At 37.2% G+C, this 23483-nt stretch overlaps 1 protein-coding gene and 1 pseudogene across 6 annotated transcripts in view; one reads left to right on the top strand and one right to left on the bottom strand.

Moving 5' to 3' along the window:
* Nucleotides 1-23483, top strand: part of BTAF1 (B-TFIID TATA-box binding protein associated factor 1) — a 113671-nt gene that overhangs the window by 21124 nt on the left and 69064 nt on the right. For all 6 annotated transcript variants that reach the window (XM_036336612.1, XM_036336614.1, XM_036336616.1 and 3 more), the window contains 5 exons: nucleotides 958-1104; nucleotides 13210-13373; nucleotides 15441-15577; nucleotides 18788-18917; nucleotides 19197-19265. In XM_036336612.1, coding sequence (XP_036192505.1) covers nucleotides 958-1104; nucleotides 13210-13373; nucleotides 15441-15577; nucleotides 18788-18917; nucleotides 19197-19265 — 647 coding nt within the window. The remainder of the gene's footprint in view (nucleotides 1-957; nucleotides 1105-13209; nucleotides 13374-15440; nucleotides 15578-18787; nucleotides 18918-19196; nucleotides 19266-23483) is intronic.
* Nucleotides 10066-11592, bottom strand: LOC118670277 (annotated as a pseudogene).

Here is a 23483-nt window from a genome sequence, read left to right as displayed (position 1 = left end):
CTCCCCTGCCTTCCCTCTGAGGTTTGACAGTCTATTCGATGCTTCTATGTCTCTGGTAGCTTCATATTTTGAGAAGTGAGTGCTATTGAATAAGTAGTTGCTTTGTGTTCCAGATATTCCTCAGTTATAGGGAGGAATGATGCTTACTAGTTTTAGTTATATGAATATGTTTATCTTTCAATTTAGCTAATAAACTCATCGTTACCTTGGTATTTTTATTTTAGCTTTTTTAAAAAATATATATTTTTATTGATTTCAGAGAGGAAGGGAGAGGGAAAGAGAGAGAGACATTAATGATGAGAGACAATCATTGATTGGCTACCTCATGCATGCTCCATACTGGGGATCGAGCCCACAACCTGGGCATATGCCCTGACCAGGAATCAAACCGTGACCTTCTGGTTCATAGGTTGACCCTCAACCACTGAGCCACAATTGCTGGGCCACCTTGGTATTTAAAAAAATTTTTTTTTCCTTTATTGATTAAGATATTATAAATGTGTCCTTATCCCCCCCGTTGACCCCCTTCCTCCCCCCCCCCCTCACGCCCTCACCCCTGGTGTCTGTATCCATGCATACAAATCCTTTGGTTGCTCTCTCCCCTACCTTGGTATTTTTTTTTTTTAATTTAATAGTAAGTGGAGACAGCATGATATTTATTATACGTATTTCAACATGAAGGGGGATGCATTTTTTCATATAACATTGTGCTTTTGTAGCAGACAACAGCTATACATACATCCACTAACATTCTGATAGTTTGTAGGAGGGGAGCCACCAACTAAATAGTTTGTTTATTCATAAATAAGAGCTGATCATAAGTAAATCCACAGTAGCTTTTCTACTTCCCCTTTTACTTTTCTTAAAATATTACCCATCCACCACAAGTAATGCTGTTTTCTTTCATTTTACATTTTGGCTGTGTGATCAAATTAAATATTTTTAAACTTTATCTAGAACCTACTTCAGAAAGTGCTATGGAAGATCCATCTACTACAGATCGATTGAATTTTGACAGATTTGATATATGTAGACTGTTACAACATGGGGCGTCACTATTGGGATCTGCTGGTGCAGAATTTGAAGTACAAGATGAAAAATCAGGTATGTAGTAGTTCTACAGAAGAAAGTCTGAAACACGTGTGTTCAAACTAATTTATCACTTGATATGCTATGTACTAGTCATGCAGAATATAACATGTCATGAAATATAAATTAACGAAAGTTTGCAGGTAGGATTTGGAGGTGCTACGAGTGGGAAGATAACCAGAAGTACTTGGTCTAAAGCTACCATATGAATATTTTTCTTCCCTTAACTGAATATGTACTATATGTACAGAGTGAGGCAAAAGTAGGTTTACAATTGTTCATATGGAAAAATAATACAATAATTAATAAATATTACAATAATCTGTGTTTTGTGTACTCACAACTGTAGACCTACTTTTGCCCCACCCTCTATGCATTATTAATGGTACATACTAATATTCAGTAGCAATTTTATCTAATATAGAAATTTTAAATTGTTACCCAAGAGCCTCAATTGAAACGATTTTAAAAGCCAGATTGTGGTAATATTCTCACAATTCTGGAAATCTGAGAGGCTATATGATAGTTTTTATTATGTTTTAAGTATTTAAACAATTGGATCTATTCTTGCTGGTGACCAAGCAAAAACTAAAAACGAAAAATAAATTGTGGCTAGGTAATTATCCCATTATCTTTAAACTTAACAGAATCTATCTGGATATAAAATAAATGTTTTGGCCATTCAAGATTGATGCCTTGAGTGGAAAAAACCTTGATGTTTTTAATGGATTTGTAAGTAAATAAATTATTTTTTTGGACTAAAACCAAAACAGAACTGTGTTTTGTTGCCAAATAAAGTAATCGTTAGTCAAAGTATATCTATCCAGCTAAGTTAATGAAATTCTCTTTAATTTGTACATATTAAAAAATTTTTAAGTACCCATTCCCTCTTCCTTATATGATTTCTTTTGGAAATATAGTTTAATTATTTTTAGAGAAAATTAGGAAAATTTGCTCAAGTTCCAGAAAAGCAATAGTTTTTCTAATAAGGGAGGTAGAAACTTTTCAACTTGAAAAAATTCTCTAAACAGAAAGTATGCTAATCTTACTAAGGTACCCATGAACATTATCAGAGATCTTTGTCCCTAATCCAGGAATAAAAGTACACTAAAAAAAAAAAAAAAAGTGTTTGGGTCTTACCCCAGAGATGATTCCGATTTAATAGATCTCTGGAGAGCTCTGGGAAATTGTATTTAAAAGAAAAAACTGCACTTGTGACTCTGATATGTAACCAGGATTGGAAACCCCGGAACTCAGTTTTAAAAGCTGGTATGTCACAGCATGCTTATTTAAAACCCTAAAATTGGGTTTTCTTTAAATGTCTGTTCATCTTTATTTGTCTGATGTATGTGATGAACACATCCATGATTAGTTTAGGTGCTGGTCTTAGTTTCCTTTGCAGGTATGTAGGTTATTTTTCCCAGTAACTTTCCTTGGAACAAGAGGACTAATTTGGTTGCCTACTATTTTTCCTTCTGGATAGAGCAGCCTTAAAATTTTTAAAAAGTAGCTTTATTGCGACATAATTCACATTTTATACAATTTACTCATTTTAAAACTATATAAGTGAGTGGTTTTTGGTATATTCACAGATAGGTGCCGTCAATCTTAGAATATTTTCATTACCTCAGGAAGAAACTCCATATCCTTTAGCTAACACCGTTTTACCCCCTACTTTGTTTCCTCACCTTTCTAACCCTGAGTGACTTTTTGTCTCTATAGGTTTGTCTATTCTGGACATTTATTGTAAATTGAATCATAAATATATGGTCTTTGTGACTGGCTTTGTTTACTTAGCAGCATGTTTCCAAGGTTTATCCATATTGTAGCATATATCAGCACTTCTTTTTTGTTTGTTTGTTAATCCTCACCCAAGTATACTAGCATTTTTCCATTGAATTCTTTTTTTTTTTTTTTTTTTTTTTAGAGTGGGACAGAAGAAGGGATAGGGAGGGACAGAGTGGGGGAAGAAAAATAGACAGGAAGAGAGAAACATCGATGTGAAAGAGACACATCTGTTGGGTGCCTCCTACATGTACTCTGCTGGGGATCGAACCTGCAACCCAGCTATGTGCTCTTTACTGGGAATGGAACCCAAAATCCTTTGGTGCACAGGCGGACACTCTAACCACTAAGTAACATCAGCCAGGGCTGCTGCTTTTTTTAAAAAAATACGTTTTTATTGATTTCAGAGAGGAAGGGAGAGGGAGAAGAGAGAAACATCAGTGATGAGTGAGAACTGTTGATTGGCTGCCTCCTGCATGCCCATACTGGTGATCTAGCCCACAACCTGGGCATGTGCTCTGACCGGGAATCCAACCGTGACCTCTTGGTTCATAGGTTGACGCTCAACCACTGAGCCATGCCAGCTGGGCTGGGGCTTTGTTTTAAAATAGTTTTTTGTGTGTTTTTTTTGTTTGTTTTTTTCAGTTGATCAGCAGCCTAGCCAGGATCTCTAGCCAACTTTTGGTGTTTACTGTCTTGTTACATCTGTATTTATACCAGTTTATTTTAATCCTGTCAATTTCTATTGCAAAGGTTAGGGCGTTTCTTATCTCCATTCCAGGGTCACCAGGTTCCTTAGCCAGGTTCTTCAGCCAGGTTCTGTCTAGGTCAGGGGTGGACAAACTTTTTGACTCAAGGGCCACAATGGGTTCTTAAACTGGACCGGAGGGCCGGAACAAAAGCATGGATGGAGTGTTTGTGTGAACTAATATAAATTCAAAGTAAACATCATTACATAAAAGGGTACGGTCTTTTTTTTTTTTTTTTTTTTTTTTAGTTTTATTCATTTCAAACGGGCTGGATCCGGCCCGCAGGCCGTAGTTTGCCCACGGTTGGTCTAGGTTCTTTTGCCATGTTCTCTCCCTAGGTTTTGTCTCTAGATTCTGTGTCTAAATAGTTTTTATTACTGTTATAGGATGTATTCATTTTTTAATTGTGGTAGATAACGTAAAATTTATCATCTTACCCATTTTTTTTTTATAATGACATTTTTTTTAAAAAAATGTATTTTATTGATTTTTTACAGAGAGGAAGGGAGAGAGATAGAGAGTTAGAAACATCGATCAGCTGCCTCCTGCACATCCCCCACTGGGGAAGTGCCTGCAACCCAGGTACATGCCCTTGACCGGAATCGAACCTGGGACCCTTCAGTCCGCAGGCCGATGCTCTATCCACTGAGCCAAACCGGTTTCAGCCATCTTACCCATTTTTAACTGTACATACTGTTCAGTAATATTAAGTCCATTCATATTGTTATGTGGCCAGTCTCCAGACTTTCATCTTAAAACACTGAAACTTTATACCCATTAAACAATTTCCATTACTCCCCCTTCCCCAGCCCCTGGCAACCACTATTCTATTTTTTGTCTTTATGAATTTGAATACTCTAGGTATTTCATGTAAGTGGAATCATACAGTATTTGTCCTTTTTAATAATTCTGTTTTATATTTTTCTATATATATATTTTTTAGATATTTTTATTGATTTCAGAGAGGAAGAAAGAGGGAGAGAGAGATAGAAACATCAGTGATGAGAGAGAACATTGATTGGCTGCCTCCTGCACACCCCCACTGGGGATCGAGTCCATAATTAGGGCTTGAACCCTTGAATGGAATCAAACCTGGGATCCTTCAGTCTGCATGCCAATGCTCTGTCCACTGAGACAAATTGGCTAGGGCGTTTCTCCATGTTCTTGACAAAACTTGTTATTAACTGACTTTGATTAATATCCATACTAGTGAGTGAAGTGCTATCTTGTAGTTTTGATTTGAATTTTCCTAATGACTGATAATCATATTGGACATCTTTCATGTCTTTATTGACCATTTGTATATTGTTGGAGAACTGCCTATTCCGATCCTTTGCCCATGTTTTTATTTTACACTAGGGGCCCAGTGCACGAATTGGTGCATCTTGAAAGGAACTGTGGGCTGCGAGGCTGCGGTAGGCACAGGGGCAGGTCTTGGCCCATCCACTGCGCCCCCCCCCCCCCCCCCCCCCCGTCTCCTGACAGCCCTGCTCCCGCCGCTCCCATATGCGCTGACAGCCCCAGTCTTGCTCATACCCACTGATGGTGCGGAGTGATTGGGGCCGGTGCCAGCAATGGATGTGAGCGGTGTTGGCGCTGTCAGTAGATGCTAGTGGCGGCTGCTGCCCTGATAGCCCCTCAGGAGCAGGGGGAGGTGGAAAATCCCCCAGGGGTGATCAGGACCAGCAGCTGCCACTCGCACCCGCTGATGGCGCTGAGTGATCGGAACTGGCGCCGGGCACCAGCAATGGGTATGAGCGGCGCTGTGGTGCTGGCTGCCGGCGCTGGCAGCAGGTGTGAACACCGGGCGGGAACGTGGTGCACGGAAGCAAAGAATTTTCAGTAACCGCCAGAGACTCGCCCCAAAGAGCGACTGGCGCCCAGCCTTGGTCTGGTGCCCCCACTCACCTGCTCCACTATCTTGCCTCGACTAACTCCCGACATGTTCTGCATATGCCCCCTGGTGGTCAGCGCACCTTGTAGCGATTGGTTGCTTGGTGGTTCCTTTGTTCGGTCTATTTGCATATTAGCCTTTTTTAAAAAAATATATTTTATTGATTTTTTAACAGAAAGGAAGGGAGGGGGATACAGAGTTAGAAACATCGATGAGAGAGAAACATCGATTCAGCCGCCTCCTGCACGCCCCCCACTGGGGACATGCCCGCAACCCAGCCACATGCCCTTGACCGGAATCGAACCTGGGACCCTTCAGTCCGCAGGCCGACACTCTGTCTCCTGAGCCAAACTGGTTGGGGCCATATTAGCCTTTTTTATATAGGATTTTTATTTATTTTAAAATCTTTATGTGGTAAGTATTACATATGTCCCCTTTTTTTCTCCCCATTGACTCCTCCTAGTCCATCCCCACCCCCGACCCCATGCCTTCGCCGCACTATTGTCAGTGTCCATGGGTTACATATATGTATGCAAGTTCCTTGGTTGATCTTTTCCCACCCACTCACCCATGTTCGTCATCCCTCTGAGATTTGACGGTCTGTTCCATGCTTCTGTGTTTCTGGATCTATTTAGTTCAACAGTTTATTTTGTTCATTAGATTCCACATATGAATGAGATCATGTGATACTTATCTTTCTCTGATTGCCTTATTTCGCTTAGCATAATACTCTCCAGGTCCCTCCATGCTATCTCAAAGGGTAAGAGATCCTTCTTTTTTACTGCTGCATAGTATTACATGGTATAAATGTGCCACAGCTTTTTTATCCACTCATCTACTGATGGGCATTTGGACTGCTTCCAGATCTTAGTTATTGTAAATTGTGCTGCTATGAACATAGGGATGCATACATTCTTTCTGATTGGTGTTTCAGGTCTCTTAGGATATACTAGAAGTGGGATCAATGGGTGAAATGGCAGTTTCATGTTTAATTTTTTGAGGAAACTCCATACTGTTTTCCATAATGGCTGCACCAGTCTGCATTCCCACCAGCAGTGTACTAGGGTACCCTTTTCTCCACATCCTCGCCATCACTTGTCATTTGTTGATATGTTGATGGTAGCCATTCTGACAGGTATGAAGTGATACCTCTTTGTCGTTTTAATTTGCATCTCTCCTTTGCCCATTTTTATTTTATTTATTCTTTATTGATTAAGGTATTACATATATGTCCTTATCCCCCTTTTGCCCCCACCCCCACTCATGCCCTCAGCCCTCTGTTGCCTGTGTCCATTGGTTAGGCTTATATGCATGCATACAAGTCTTTTGGTTAAACTCTCCCCCTTACCCCCACCCTCCCCTACTTTCCCTCTGAGGTTTGATGGTCTGATCGATGCTTCTCTTTGTCTCTGGATCTGTTTTTGTTCATCAGTTTATGTTGTTCACTATATTCCACAAATGAGTGAGATCATGTGATATTTATCTTTCTCTGACTGGCTTATTTCACTTAGCATAATGCTCTCCAGTTCCATTCATGCTATTGCAAGTGGTAAGAATTTTTTCTTTTTTACCGCAGCGTAGTATTCCATTGTATAAATGTACCTCCTTTGCCCATTTTTAAGTGGAATATTGTTCTTTATTACTGAGTTGTAAGATATATATTCTAGATACAAACCTTTTGTTTGATATATGATTTACTAACATCTTTTATTTTGTGGGTAGTGTTTTCACTTTTATGATAGTATCCTTTGAAGCACAAAAGTTACTAATTTTGAACAATTCTAGTTATCTTTTTTCCTCTCAAGCTTTTGATGGTATATATAAGACACTATTGCCAAATCTAAGCTCACTTACCCCTACGTTTTCTTCTAAGAGTTTTATAGGTTTAGCCCTTACTATTAGGCATTTGATCCATTTTGAATTAATTTTTGTATGTGTTGTGGGGTTATAGGTCCAATTTAATTCTTTTGCATGTGGCTCTCCTGTTGTCTCAACGCCATTGTTGAAAAGAACTATTCTTTCCCCCACTGAATTGTCTGGGACCCTTGTTGAAAATCAGTTGGTCATAGACAGTTTTGTTGGATTCTCAACTCTACTTCATAGTCTTGGTTACTCTTGCTTTGTGGTAAGTTTTAAAACCAAGAAGCATGGGCCTCCACTGCTCTCGAAACTGCCTGGTACTGGCACAAGAACAGACATATAGATCAATGGAATAGAATAGAGAACCCAGAAATCGACCCAAACCACTATGCTCAATTAATATTTGACAAAGGAGGCAAGAATATACAATGGAGTCAAGATAGTCTCTTCAGTAAATGATGTTGGGGAAATTGGACAGATACATGCAAAAAAAATGAAACCAGACCACCAACTTACACCATACACAAAAATAAACTCAGAATGGATAAAGGACTTAAATATAAGATGGGAAACCATAAAAATAATTAGAGGAATCCACAGGCAGCAAAATCTCAGACATGCCAAAGCAATTTCTTCACCAATACAGCTCCTAGGGCAGTGGAAACTAAAGAGAAAATAAACAAATGGGACTACATCAAAATAAAAAGCGTTTGCACAGCAAAAGAAACCATCAACAAAACAACAAGAAAGCCCACTGCATGGGAGAACATATTTGCCAATGTTATTACTGATAAGGATTTAATCTCCAACATTTACAGGGAACTCATACAACCTAACAAAAGGAAGATAAACAATCCAATCAAAAAATGGGCAACGGACCTAAATAGATAATTTATGAAAGAGAACATAAGGAAGGCCAAGAGACATAAGAAAACATACTCCAAGTCACTAATCATTTGAGAGATGCAAATCAAAACGACAATGAGGTACCATCTCACACCTGTCAGAATGGCTATCATCAACAAATCAAGCGAACGACAAGTGCTGGAGAGGATGCGGAGAAAAAGGAACCCTCGTGCACTGCTGGTGGGAATGTAGGCTGGTGCAGCCACTGTGGAGAACAGTATGGAATTTCCTCAAAAAACTAAAAATGGAACTCTTATTTGACCCAGTGATCCTACTTCTAGGAATATATCCCAAGAAACTAGAAACACCAGTCAGAAAGGATATATTCACCCCTATGTTCATAGCAGCACAATTCACCATAGCTAAGATTTGGAAACAGCCTAAGTGCCCATCAGCAGATGAGTGGATTAGAAAACTGTGGTACATCTATACAATGGAATAGTACGCTGCAGTAAAAAAGAAGGAATTCTTACCATTGCAACAGCACGAATGGACCTGGAGGGCATTTTGCTAAGCGAAATAAGTCAGTCAGAGAAAGATAAATATCACATGATCTAACTCATTTGTGGAATATAATGAACAACATAAACTGATGAACAAAAACAGATCCAGAGACAGAGAAGCATCTATCAGACCATCAAACCTCAGAGGGAAGGTAGGGGAGGGTGGGGGTATGGGGGAGAGTTCAACCAAAAGACTTGTATGCTGCATATAAGCCTAACCAATGGACACAGACACCAGGGGTTGAGGGCATGATTGAGGGGATAAGGACACATATGTAATACTTTAATAAAGAAAAAAATTAGCCCTGGCCGATTTGGCTCACTGGATAGAGTGTCGGCCTGGAGACTGAAGGGTCCCAGGTTCGATTCTGGTCAGGGGCATATCCCCAGTGCGGGGTGTGCGGGAGGCAGCTGATCGATACTTCTTTCTCATCGATGTTTCTCACTCTCTCTCCCTCTCCCTTCCTCTCTGTAAAAAAGCAATAAAACATATTTAAAAAAAAAAAATTAAAGTTCGTTCTTTTTTAGTATTGTGGATTTTCTGAATCTTTTGATTTTCTATGTGAAATTTAGGATCAGTTTTTCAATCTTTGCAAAAAAGCTAACAAAATAGGAATTGTGTTGATTCTGTATATAAGTTTTGGAATTATTACTGTATTGACAATGATCCATGAACACGGAATGTTCCTTAATTTTTTTTCACCAATATTTTGTAGTTTTCAGAATATAAGTTGTAATTTTTGCTTTTGATGTTGTAAGTAGAATTTTAGAAAATATATTTTTATTGATTTCTGAGAGGAAAAGAGAGGGAGAGAAAGAAACGTCAATGATGAGAGTGAATAATTGACCAACTGCCCCATGCATGTTCCACACCAGGAATCGAACCCTCAACCTGGGCATATGCCCTGACTGGGAATCGAATGGTGACCTCCTGGTTCATAGGTCAGAAGCTCAACCATGGAGCCATATCGGCTGGGCTAGAATTGTTTTCTTAATTTCATTTTTGAGTTGTTTGGTTCTTTCAATCTTTTCCCCCCCCTCTCTTTTCTTTATTTTTTTAAAAGTATATATATGTTTTAATCAGATTAGTTTCAGAACAAGTAAAATAACAGAGAAAAAATTACTTTAAAATAGTTGTATTTATAGTCTACGATTTGCTCAAATACTGGCTTTCTTACAAACATTCTACAGGATGTTTTTTAAACAAATTTTTCATATTGTATCTTAGTGTCTATGACTTATGAAATTTTAGGGAAATAGTTCTGGGTGTTTTTATAGCTTAATTTGTACTAAAGAGATGGCAGGTGTTCACATGGCAGTCCATGTGGGATTCTAACATGACATTTAGTGAGTTTTCTGATGTGGACCATCCCTTTGATGCTGAAGGTGTAATGCATCCATTGAAGGAAGTGATTGTAGATTTGGATTGCCGTTTTCTGCATCTTCCAGTTTTTCTGTGTTATCTTCTGAATTAATGTGGAATCGTGTGACTCTGGGATTCGATGCCAAAATGTTCCTTTGAAGCTTAGAAAAGTCTAGTTTTACTGGTGGATTTTCCCTTAATTCTGTCTCGATAATATTCATTACTTACATAATAGCCAAATCTAATAAATTCTGACCTCAATCAGTGCATGTAATTAGCACAACTGTTAGACCTATTGCTTCTGCATCTGGAATTAGTCTTGGATTAGGTGCATCAGCCTGAAATACAAACATATGCCTTCTCGTATGAACAGGGCCCACTAAGACAGAGTCTACAACTTGACCGTATTTTTCACTTTCTGCAGAACCCATATAGATAATTTTTCATTCCAAGTCTTCAGGCAGGTCCTTGATGCACTTGAAGGTGATCTTTTTTTATAGTTTCTGTTTCTCTATTGAGGTATCCTATATTTTCATTATTGTGATAGTATCTTCCTTTACATTGAGCATTGCTAAACTCGCAGCTTTAAAATATTGTCATTGCCCTGGTTGATGTGGCTCAGTTAGTGAGTGTCGTCCCATACACTGAAAGGTGGAGGGTTTGATTTGAGTTCAGGCAGGGCACATACTCAGGTTGGAGGTTGGGTCTCTGGTCGGGACACGTATAGGAGGCAACTGGTCAAAGTTTCTTTCTCACATTGATGCTTTCCTCTCCCTCCCTCCCTTTCTTTCTCTCCTTTTCTCCCTCCCTCTATCTCTCCCCACATTTCTCTCTCTAAAATCAATAAAAAATCTTGCCCTCTAATTTCAACATCTGGGTTATCTCAGAGTTTGTCTTTTCTTTGGAGAATGGGTTACATGTTCTTGATTCTTTGTATGTCAGTTAATTTTGGATTGTATCCCTCACACATGCTGGAATCTGTTATATTCTTCCAGAGTGTTTTGGTTGATTTGGCTTTTGTTGCTTGTTTGTTTTAGCATGCATTTAATTTGGTGAAACTCAAATTACAGATTCCAACAGCTAAAATTTCAGATCAAATTTTAGCTTTAACTGGACTGTGTGGAGTCTGCCCTGTGTGTGCAAAGTTCAGAATTCACCCAGAGATTTGGCTGAGTTTATACAGAATTTGCTGTTTCTCTCTGGCTTTCTACTTTCTGTGTTTTCTCTATCTTCCAGTAGCTGTATTGACCCCTGACTCTTCTCTAATTCTTCAAGCCAGAGAGACTGGGTTTTTTATCCAGCTTTTAGCTGCCCACCATGGACTGGGTTTACCCTCAGGTTAAAAACTGCAAAATTGGGAGACTCACCCAGTGCCATGCCCTTCTTCCAGGTATTGACAATTCTCTAAAGGTATATGCCTACTTTTGCACACTTTCCAGTCATTGTCTTCAGGTATTTGTTTTTTTCATATTTTGTCTAGAGCTTATAATCTGTGGAGAGTTAGTCCAATAAGAACTTATTAAAAGCAAATCATTATAGTTTTTAAAATGTTTTAAAAAGAATTTCTAATTTTGGGGCGTCATATCTTGCAATTTAGCTATTTTTAAGCACAAAATTATATCCTATCTAATAAAAGGGTAACATGCAAATCGACCGAACTGCTGAATGACTGGTTGCTATGACATACATTGACCACCAGGGGCAGATGCTCAACACGGGAGCTATCCCCTGGTGGTCAGTATGCTCCCACAGGGGGAGTGCCGCTCAGCCAGAAGCTGGCTCACAGCTGGTGAGCACAGGGGTGGTGGTGGGAGCCTCTCCCACCTCTGCAGCAGCGCTAAGGATGTCCGATTGCTGACCCATGGGGAGCGGGCCTAAGCCGTCTATTGGGTATAACCTGATGGCTCCTGGATTGTGAGAGGGTGCAGGTGGGCTGAGGGACAGGCATCAGGCCTCTAGTTTTTAAAATAATACCTTTTGATCTGTTTTCCAGTGAAGTAGTACAAGTTTTACTTGGGACATTTAAAATCTGTCTACTTTTATGCCTTATCTTTGTTATTAGGGGTATATCATCTCAGAATACATAAAAGCCTCACTTGGAATAAGCATGTATTTGTTGAGATCTTTTCTGTCAAATAAAACCTAGGTTTTTGTTTTGTTTCTTAGCGTGGTTAGATCTTTCAGAGAATGTACAAGGTATAGTTATACTAAAATAAGATTATATTTTTCCATAGGAATAGATCTCATTTTATATATACTCGATAATTGACAATAGGGCAATGGGAAGTCTCAATGAAAAATATTTTCTGATGGTTAGGTAATGGAACTTATGACATTAAATTATCCACTATTAAAGACTGAGTATGGCTTGCTTATTGTCAGGAGGGGTGTTTTAATTTTAATTTTTTAAAATATATTTTTATTGATTCAGAAAGGAAGGAAGAGGGAGAGAAAGATTGAAACACCAATGATGACAATCATTGATCAGATGCCTCCTGCATGCCCCCTTCATTTTTTAATTTGAGAAAGTAACAAACATGATAAAAAGGATTTGGGAACCAAGCCCACAACCCATGCATGTACCCTTGGCTGGAATCGAACCCAGGACCCTTCAGAACCCAGGCCAACACTCTATTCACTGAGCCAAAGCAGCCAGGGCAGGAGGGGTGTTTTAACAGTTAAAAAATTTTTTTGTATTTTATTTTTTTTAAGTTAGTTTTATTTGAGCTTCTCTTATATTTTTTAAAAATTTTAAATATATTTATTAATTTCAGAGAGGAAGGAAGAGGGAGAGAGATAGAAACATCAATGGTGAGAGAATCATTGATTGGCTGCCCCCTGCATGCCCCCTACTGGGGACCAAGCCTGCAACTCAGGCATGTACCCTTGACCAGAATTGAACCCGGGACCCTTCAGTCCACAGGCTGATCATCTATCCACTGAGCCAAACCAGCTGGGCTTTTTTTTGGGGGGGAGGGGTATTTTAATAGAGTCTTATCTTCGTGTATTAGAATACTTCTTAGCTGATTTGGAGGAAATGTATTTCTTTTCTGCTTAAAGGTGAAGTGGATCCTAAAGAGAGGATAGCACGCCAACGAAAACTATTACAGAAGAAACTTGGCCTTAATATGGGAGAAGCCATTGGAATGAGTACTGAAGAACTCTTTAATGATGAAGATTTAGATTATACCCCAACTTCAGCAACCTTTGTAAACAAACAACCTGTAGGTAAAACCTTTATTTGTTTGATTTTAAACAATAATACAAAGGGCTTGTTTCATTTTGCTATGCAACTGCAATTTTTTAAAAATACTGTCCTTAATTCTGTTCATTGCTAATGTCTTTATAAATTGGGTTTCTGATGAAAGATTTTAAAGAGATAGAAGTTCAACCTATCTTGTAGAGACTGGACTGTTAGATAAGAGCTGTGGTGGACCTTTTGAAGCCTCTTATGTTGAGAACTCCTAGTTGCACCAGTTGCTCTTTCCTTTGTTCTTTAGCAAAGGGGAAAAAAAAGTAAATGTTTGAGAGAGTGGGATAGTAAGGGCTATCATAGTCAGATATGAATCTAAAATCTTTAGAGCTGTGAATCATTTTTTAATTTGAGAAAGTAACAAACATGATAAAAAGGATTTAAACATTTAAAAAGGATATACAATATGAAGTAAAAGAAGTTTCTTTCCAATAATTGATAGATAGCCATGTCCCCATGCTGCATAGGCAATCCTGTTGTAGTTATTTATGCATCCTTCTGAAATGTTCTCTGTGTAGACAAGTATGTGTGCCCTTTTAAGCCATGTTTACGTTTACTGACTTCATGTAACTGAAATATCAATATATACAGATTGATCACATTCTTTTGTAATAGCCTCAGGCTATTTTGTTAGTGGCTTTACCATACTTCTGTTCTGTATTGCCCCTTTTCTCTCTGTTCTTCCAATTTCCAATAGGTGCCTGTGCACTTCTTTTTTTAATGTCCCAGACTCATTATAAGCTGTGGCTTTCTCCTCAGGAACATTAACATACAAGTGAAATACTACCTTTCAGGGGTTCAATACCCTTTCTTCTTGCCCTTGCAATATTCTTTCAGGGTTCTGTGAGTCCTGTTAGGATTTCCTGCTTTGCAATCATAAAACCATCTTCTCATTCCCTTGGCCTTGCCCTTTACTTGAGAATGGTCTATTTGCCTTTATAATAATTGTTCTCTTAACCATTAGAATTTGTCAACTTTATATTTTTAGGGTTAGGGGGTGTGTGTTGATGAATTACCTTTGCAGACAAAGAACAATATTGCACATACTGGAAGGGAAAAGGAAAAGAGTATAAAGAGGCAGAAAATATAGTGACAACCAATAAAGAGTGGAAAGAAATGAAGTAGAAAAAGGGGTAAATAAAAAAAAAATAGAATTAAAGGAGAACAAAAATATAGTACTGTGATCACTGTGGTAATTGGGCATGGCGTAAGAAAATGAATGGGCAGGTATATTAGAGGAAATGGTCAATATACAGAATAGTTGGACATGGGATGGGTAACAGCCAGTTTATGGTTTGAAAGATCCCAATTTGGTTGTAATGGACGTTTGGGAGGAGTTACTGCTGCATTAGCTCATTACTGCTCCATTGCCTTATATGTGCACCAATGGTCCCTGGATCAAGACTGTAGCATGGGATCCATACCAGTGGCCTTAATTGGTTGTAGAATGGTAAATTTCATTTGAATCTTAATCAGTTAGTGGCAGAAAGGATCTTTAGGCTTGGGCTGAAAGCATTTCTAACTTCACAGTCTTTATAATGTCTCCCATGAATAGATAAGAGATTCAAAAAACAGTAGGCAGTGAGTGCTTTAGAAGAAGAGTGCTTATTGGGGTAAGTTGACTGTAGGATGCTGGACCAATCACTTCTGGCTATAATTTTTAAAATATTTTTCAGCAGATGATTATCAGTTTCTTGCATTGACATTCTTTATTCTTAAAATTTTTGATTTGTATTATGGTTATTTTGAAATCTTATGTCTTTTTTTGTGGGTTAGGATCATACATTTGTGTCACATCCATGACATAAGAAAAATTAAGAAACATGACCATCTGTTAGGATTTGGAAGAACAGGGAAAAAGGAAGAAGAGAGTGAAATTATGGTACAGCCATACAGTGGAATAGCATGAAGCTCTCAAAAAAAAATGTAGTCAATTTGTATATAGTGAAATTTATAGACATATTCCTCTTTTGAGGCTGAGACTATGGATATTTATTTTGACTTCTTTAGTTCAAACTCTGTTCTTTTATTCTTTTAGACTCTCCAGGCAGCTGAACTTATTGACTCAGAATTTCGAGCAGGAATGAGCAATAGACAAAAGAATAAAGCTAAAAGAATGGCCAAGTTATTTGCAAAACAGAGATCCAGGGATGCAGTGGAAACCAATGAGAAGAGGTAGAAATCTTTTTCTGCTACTCATTTAAAATAGTACTGCTATATAGCTTAAATCTGTGTCTGCTTGATCTCTAAAACATTTTGCTGACATTGTCTCTAGCTGTGGAGTACCATTTGAATTGTCTTGCTCAACTGTCAGAGTATTTACTATTATAGGGACTAGGACAACTTCCCAGAAAAATCTGCATGCAGATGTTTTCCTTACTAATTATGAACTCTGAACGAGGGCTGAAGGTCTTCCAAGGGGAGCACATTTCAGGCAGATGCAACAGTATAAATGCCTTAATCATGGAGTATCCAAGAACTAGAAAGAAGGGCTGTATAGCCAGGATGAGTGGATGGAAATGAGAGTAGTAAAGAGTGAAGTCAGAAAGATGATGATGTAAGGCAGTGGTCGGCAAACTCATTAGTCAACAGAGCCAAATATCAACAGTACAATGATTGAAATTTCTTTTGAGAGCCAAATTTTTTAAACTTAAACTATATAGGTAGGTACATTGTTATTAACTTAATTAGGGTACTCCTAAGGCTTAGGAAGAGCCACACTCAAGGGCCCAAAGAGCCGCGTGTGGCTCGCGAGCCACTGTTTGCCGACCACGGGTGTAAGGGCTACAAGTTAAGAAGAGTGCATTAGTAAAATGAGAACTATTATAGTATTGCATTGCCTGTTTCTTAGGCTGGAGGCTAAACCAAATAACAGGTAATAATTATGTCTTGTCTACCTAACTTGTTGTAGGAAAGAACTTTATGGTTGAACTCATGATCCTCACGTTTTTGTTTTTTCTTTTTTCTCTCATGTTCTTAATGAGTCAATAAAAGTGGTATCTGTGCATGGGTTGGAGCAGCATTTCTCAAAGGGTGGTTTAAAACAAACCCCTTCAGAAGCACTTGAGGGACTGTTAAAATGCAGGATCTTGGGCCCCATTCAGCTCTATTATATCAGAATTTTTAGTGGTATTCAAGAAGTGCTTGAGTAAATGATGAATTAAACACAAGAGCCTATAAAAATGTTTGTTGCAGATGGCAACCTTTTGACATTTTCCCCATCTATATAAAGCTAAAAAATAAGTGTTTACAGTGTTTATTTAACCCCTAGAGTGCCGGGAGCGCGATCGCGCACCTCCTGTCTTTCGCCAAAAGTGCCGGGAGCACAATAGCAGTGTCACTATTAGATGCTAGTAGTTCACTCTTTATGTGGGAAAAAAAATTTAAAAACCTTAACTCAAACTGCCTTGGCAATTTTAGCATAGTTCCTAGGATATTGGTTGGCACTCAAAGGGTTAAAAGCTAGGCACAGTAAAGGACAAATAATAAACATCTAGTTGGTATAAATTTTTATATGGGATTATTTTATTTTTTAAGTATAGAATCTTTATTGCTTGTAGTTAACAAGATTTTTTAAGTTAACAGTTCATTAGGATTGTATGGTAACTAGTAATTGTTTCGACTGGCTTTTATTTATATAAACACTTTTACCCAAATATTTGAATATTGGAAATATTAGATCTTATTTTTCAGATTTGTGATTCATTCCATGAATACTTAATGAATATCTTCTATGTGCCAGATACTGTACTAGGCACTCAACATACAGTAGTGAATAAAATAGATAAAAGATTTCTGTTTTTTGGAGCTTACATTCTAGAGCAGGGGTCTGGCCTTGCCATGGCAACCAAAGGTGGGACTCGAAATTCAATAAATCTAGGAACTTTTTTTCATAGCAACATAAATTTATATTAAGTGAATTATGTCATAACTATCTGAATGGCCCTTGGCCAAAAAAAAAAAAAAACAAGGTTCCCCACCCTGTGCTAGAGGGAAAGATGTGAAATAAATAAATCACATGTTAATAAGGATTAAGTAGGAAAAAAGTGAAATGTTTTGGGGTAGAGAGTTTAAAATTTAAATAGACCAATCAAGGAGGGATTCACAGAGTTGACTTTTCGGGATCTGAAAGAATCCTCACTTCTTTCCACATAGAGGGAATAGCAAGGGCAAATGCCTGGAAGTAGAAATGTGCCCAACTAATTCAAGGACTGTAAAGTGACCAATGTGGCTAGATTGGAGAGAATTAGAGTAAAAACAATAAGGAGTGAGATTAGAAAGGCTCAGATTTCATTCATCACCTTATAGAAAATATAGTTGGCCAAAGAAATTACACTATTAAGATGGGGGCAGTATTTACAGAAAATGATGCTGTATATACCTTGACGGTGCTAATTTGTTCCTTTCCGTTAATTCAGAATAGTTTTACTTGTCTTCTCCTTTGTAATATTTTGTTATGAAGCCAGCCTTAATATTTTTGGTCCTTTAGTCATAAAATAACATTCCTCATATTTTTTGGAAACATTTTTATTGATCAGTTGTCTTATCTATATGTTTTTCAAGAACTAATAAAATTATAGTGTGTCACTCAATATATTTTTTCCTGAGTACAGAAGCCTAAAAAAGTTATACTTGGCTAGATTTAGGTTGTTAGACCAAGGGAGTTTGAGAGGAGCTGGTTCTAGAAAGGCAAAAAACAAAGACTTGTTAAATTTGAAAGTAAAAATTAATTGGCTATTTTATATTCATCAATAAGGATATATTTTTGCTCAAAAATTTTAAGTAGTTAATTTAAAATTTTTTTTTATTTATTTCAGAGAGGAAGGGAGAGGGAGAGAGAGATAGAAACTTCAATGATGACAGAGAATCACTGATCGGCTGCCTTCTGCTTGCCCCCCATCGGGGATCGAACCCGCAACCTGGGCATGTGCCCTGACCGGGAATCAAACTGTGACCTTCTAATTCAGGGGTGGGCAAACTTTTTGACTCGAGGGCCACAATGGGTTCTTAAACTGGACCGGAGGGCCGGAACAAAAGCATGGATGGAGTGTTTGTGTGAACTAATATAAATTCAAAGTAAACATCATTACATAAAAGGGTACGGTCTTTTTTTTTTTTTTTAGTTTTATTCATTTCAAACGGGCCGGATTCGGCCCGCGGGCCGTAGTTTGCCCACGGCTGTTCTAATTCATAGGTCGATGCTCAACCACTGAGCCATACCGACTCAGTGGTTAAGTGGTTAATTTTTGTTATTTGATATATGAAATTATAAATAAATCATAAGAATATGACAAAATATTTGTTCAAATGATGGGTTTTCTTACATTTATTGTGGTTCACATTATCCTTATTCACGTTTCAAACAGTGATTTTATTTTTTTTTAGCAATGATAGCACTGACGGAGAACCAGAAGAAAAGAAACGAAAAATATCAAATGTTGTTATTAATCAGTCTGCAAATGATTCCAAAGTCTTGATTGATAATGTTCCAGACAGTTCTTCCTTAATTGAAGAGGTACTATTGAAATGCCCTAAAGTGTCCTTTGAAATTATTTATAATTTTTTCATACTAATGTGTCAGTAGATAGTATTTAATAATCTGTCAAATGAAATAAATTATATTAAAAATCTTATTCCTTTACTTCATTAATAGCAATTTTAATTATTTAAACATGTTAAGACCTGACTATTATTATTATACCGCTACATAAATACACTTTATTAAATTACTTAAATTATTAGCATAAAATAGACCTTTTGAATTAGTAGTAATATTGTGTGTGTTTTTATTTAGACAAATGAATGGCCTTTGGAAAGCTTTTGTGAAGAACTTTGCAATGACCTTTTTAATCCTTCCTGGGAGGTATGATCTCTTCCTTTCTTTTTTTTTTTTTTAACCTATTTTATTTATTTATTTTTTTAGGTATTACTTTTTTAATTGAATTTATTGGGGTGACATTGGTTAATAAAATTATATAAGTTTCAGGTATACAGTTCTATAATACATCATCGTATATTGTATTGTATATTCATCACCCCAAGTCAAGTGTTTATTTAGGTTCTTTGCCCATTTTATATTGGATTAGTTTTTTTTTCTTTTTGGTGTTGAGTTTTTTTAAGTTCTTTATAAATTTTACCCTCTTACCATACTGTTGTCTGTGTCTCAAAGTTGTTGTTTGCTTAATCCCTTCAACTTGTCCTGGACAGTTTGGCTCAGTGGGTAGAGCATTGGCCTGCGGAATGAAGGGTCTTGGGTTTGATTCCAGTCAAGGGCACGTACCTCAGTTGCAGGCTCGATCCCGGCCCCGGTTGGGGTTTGTTCTGGAGGCAATCTATTGATATGTTTCTCTGACATTGATGTTTCTCTCTGTGTTGCTCCCCCTCCCTTTCACTCTCTAAAAATCAATGGAAAAATATCCTCGGGTGAGTATTAACAAATTAAAAAAAAAAAAATCCCTTCAACTTGTCCACCCAGCCCCGCAAACCACCTCTTCTCTGACAGTCGTCAGTCTATTCTCTGTATCTGAGCCTATTTCTATTTTATTTATTAGTTTATTTTATTCATTAGATTCTGCATATATGTAAGTGAAATCATATGGTACTTGTCTTTCTCTGACTAGCTTATTTCACTTAGCATAATATTCTCCAGTTCCATCCATACTGTTGTAAAAGGTAAGATTTTCTTCTTTTTTTATGGCTGAGTAGTATTCCATTGTGTATCACAGCTTTTTTATACACTCATCTGCTAATGGGCACTTGGGCTGCTTCCAAATCTTGGCTATTGTAAAACAACACTGTGGTGAACATAGAGATGCATATAGTCTTTATAATTAGTGATTTGGGTTTCTTGGAATATAGTCCCAGAAGTGGAATTGCTGGGTCATAAGGCAGTCCCATTTTTAATTATTTGAGTTACCTCCATACTGCTTTCACAGTAGCTGCACCAGTCTGCATTTCTATCAGCAGTGCACGAGGGTTCCCTTTTCTTCACATCCTAGCCAGCACTTGTTTGTTGATTTATTGATGATAGCCATTCTAACAGGTGTTAGGTGATATCTCATTATGGTTTTAATTTGCATTTCTCTGATGATTAGTGATGTTGAGCATCTTTTCATATGTCTATTCACCATCTGTATGTCCTCTTTGGAGAAGTGTGTGTTTAGGTTCTTTGCCCATTTTATATTGGATTAGTTTTTTTTTGGTGTTGAGTTTTTTTTAAGTTATTTATAAATTTTAGATATTAACCCCTTACCAGATTTATCATTGGCGAATATGTTCTCCCATTCAGTGGGTTGTCTTTTTGTTTTGTTGATGGTTTCCTTTGCTGTGCAAAAACTTTTTAAGTTTTATGTAATCCCATTTGTGTTTTTTGTTTGTTTCCCTTACCCAAGGCAATATATCAAGAAACATATTGCTACATGAAACATCTGAGATTTTACCACCCATATTTCCTTCTAGGATTTTTATGGTTTTGAGTCTAACATTTAAGTCTCTAATTCATTTTTAGTTTATTCTTGTGTATGGTGTAAAAAGGTGATATCGTTTTTTTTTTTCTTTTTGCACATTATTTGTCCAATTTTCCCAACACCGTTTACTGAATAGACTACCTTTACCCCATTGTATGTTCTTGCCTCCTGTGTCAAATATTAATTAACCATAAAGGTTTGGGTTTATTTCTGGGCTCTCTGTTCTGTTCCATTGATCTATATGACTGTTTTTATGCCAGTACCATACTTTTTTTTCCCATACTGTTTGGTTTTTAATCTGTATTGTTCTAAGTATTACATATGCCCCTCCTTCGCCCCCCTCCACCACCTCCAGCCCGCCCTCTTGCCCCAGTCAGCTATTGTCTGTGTCCATGGGTTATGAATATATGCATGTAAGTTCTTTGGTTGATCACCTCCCATCCACCCATACCATACTGTTTTGATTACTATGGCCTTGTATAGTATAGTTTGATATCAAGTAGCATGATTCCTCCAACTTTGTTCTTTCTCAAGATTGCTGTGGCTATTTGGGGTCTTTTGTGATTCCATGTAAACTTTTGGAATATTTTTCTAGTTCTATAAAATATGCCACTGGTATCTTGATAGGAATTGCTTTGAATCTATAGATTGCTTTGGTTAGTATGGACATTTTAATGATGTTAATTCTTGCTATCCATGGACGTGGTACATGCTTCCATATATATATATATATGGCTTCAATTTCTTTCTTTAATGTCTGATAATTTTCCGAATACATGTCTTTTACATCCTTGGTAAAATTTATCCCTAGGTATTTTTAAAACTTTTTATGCAGTTGTAAATGGGATTGTTTTCTTAGTTTCCCTTTCTGGTAGTTCATTATTTGTGTATAAAAATGCACCTGATTTCTATAGATTTATTTTATATCCTCTACTTGACTGAATTCATTTATCAGTTCCAGTAGTTTTTGGTGGAATCTTTAGGTTCTCTCTATATAATATCATGTCACCTGCAAATACTAACAATTTTACTTCTTCCTTTCTAATTTGCATGCTTGTTATTTCTTCTTGTCTGATTGCTGTGGCTAGGACTTCCAGTACTAACTATTGAATAAGAGTTATGAAAACAGACATACCTGCCTTGTTCCCAATCTTAAGGAAAATGCTTATAGTTTTTGCCCATTGAGTATGATGTTGCTGTGGGTTTGTCATATATGGCTTTTATTATGTTGAGGTATGCTTCTTCTGTTCCCATTTTGCTGAGAGTTTTTATCATAAATGGGTGCTGGCTTTTATCAAATGCTCTCTCTGCATCTATTGATATGATCATATGATTTTTTGTCCTTCAATTTGTTTATGTGGTATATATATCACATTTATTGATGTGTGGATATTGTACCAACTTTGCATCTCCGGAATAAATCCCATTTGATCATGGTGCATGAACTTTTTAATGTATTGCTGAACCTGGTCTGCTAATATTTTGTTAGATTTTAGCATCTATGTTCATTAGGGATATTGGCCTATAATTTTTTTTCTTTGTAGTGTCTATACCTAGTTTTTGAAAATATTGGCTTTGTAAGATGAGCTTGGAAGACGTCTTCCCTCCTCTTGAACTTTTTGGAATAGTTTGAGAAGGATAGGTGTTAGTTCTTCTTTGAGTGTTTGGTAAAATTCACCTGTGAAGCCATCCAGTCTAGGACTTTCATTTGTCGGGAATTTTTTTTTTATTACTGCTTCTATTTCATTAGTTGTAATCTGTTTATTTAGATTTTGTGATTCTTCCTGATTCAGTTTTGGAAGAATGTATGTTTCTAGAAATTTATCCATTTCTTCTAGATTGTCCAATTGTATTTCTTTGGTGTCAGTCATTACTTCTCTTTTCTTCCTATTTTATTTATCTGTGTTCTCTCTTATTCTTGATTTATTCTGGTTAAAGGTTTGTCAGTCTTGTTTGTCTTTAAAAAAACCCACAAAAAACACACCCAAGCTCTTGGTTTCATTGCTCTTTTGTACTTTTTTAGATTATTTTATTTACTTCTGCTCTGATCTTTATTCCTTCCTTCTACATACTTTGGGCTTTGTTGTTATTTTTCTAGTTCCTTTAAATTTAAAGTTAGATTATTTATTTAAGTTTTTTCTTATTTCCTGAGGTAGGCCTGTAATGCTATGAATTTCTGTTTTAGGACTGCTTTCACTGTGTCCCATAGATTTTGGGTTGTTGTGTTCTCATTTTCATTTATTTCAAGGTATCTTTTGATTTTTTCCTTGTTCTCATTGTTTAGTAACCTGTTATTTAGCCTCCATGTCTTTGTCTGTTTTTCATTTTTTTTCTTGTGATTGATTTCTAGTTTTACACCATTACGGTCAGAAGATGCTTGATACGATTTCACTCATCTTAAATTTTTTTTTAATTAAATCTTTATTGTTCAGATTATTACAGTTGTTCCTCTTTTTTCCCCCATAGCTCCCCTCCACCCATTCCCCCCCCCCTCCGCTCTTACCACCACCCCACTGTCCTCATCCATAGGTGCACAATTTTTGTTCAGTCTCTTCCTGCAAATCCCACACCCCTTTCCCCCCCAAGAATAGCCAGTCCACTCCCTTTCCATGCCC

Source organism: Myotis myotis, unplaced genomic scaffold (assembly GCF_014108235.1).
Source record: "Myotis myotis isolate mMyoMyo1 unplaced genomic scaffold, mMyoMyo1.p scaffold_m19_p_15, whole genome shotgun sequence".
NCBI classification, from domain to species: Eukaryota; Metazoa; Chordata; class Mammalia; order Chiroptera; family Vespertilionidae; genus Myotis; species Myotis myotis.
The sequence above is the reverse complement of the archived record's forward strand: the minus strand, read 5'-3'. Positions and strand labels throughout refer to the sequence as shown.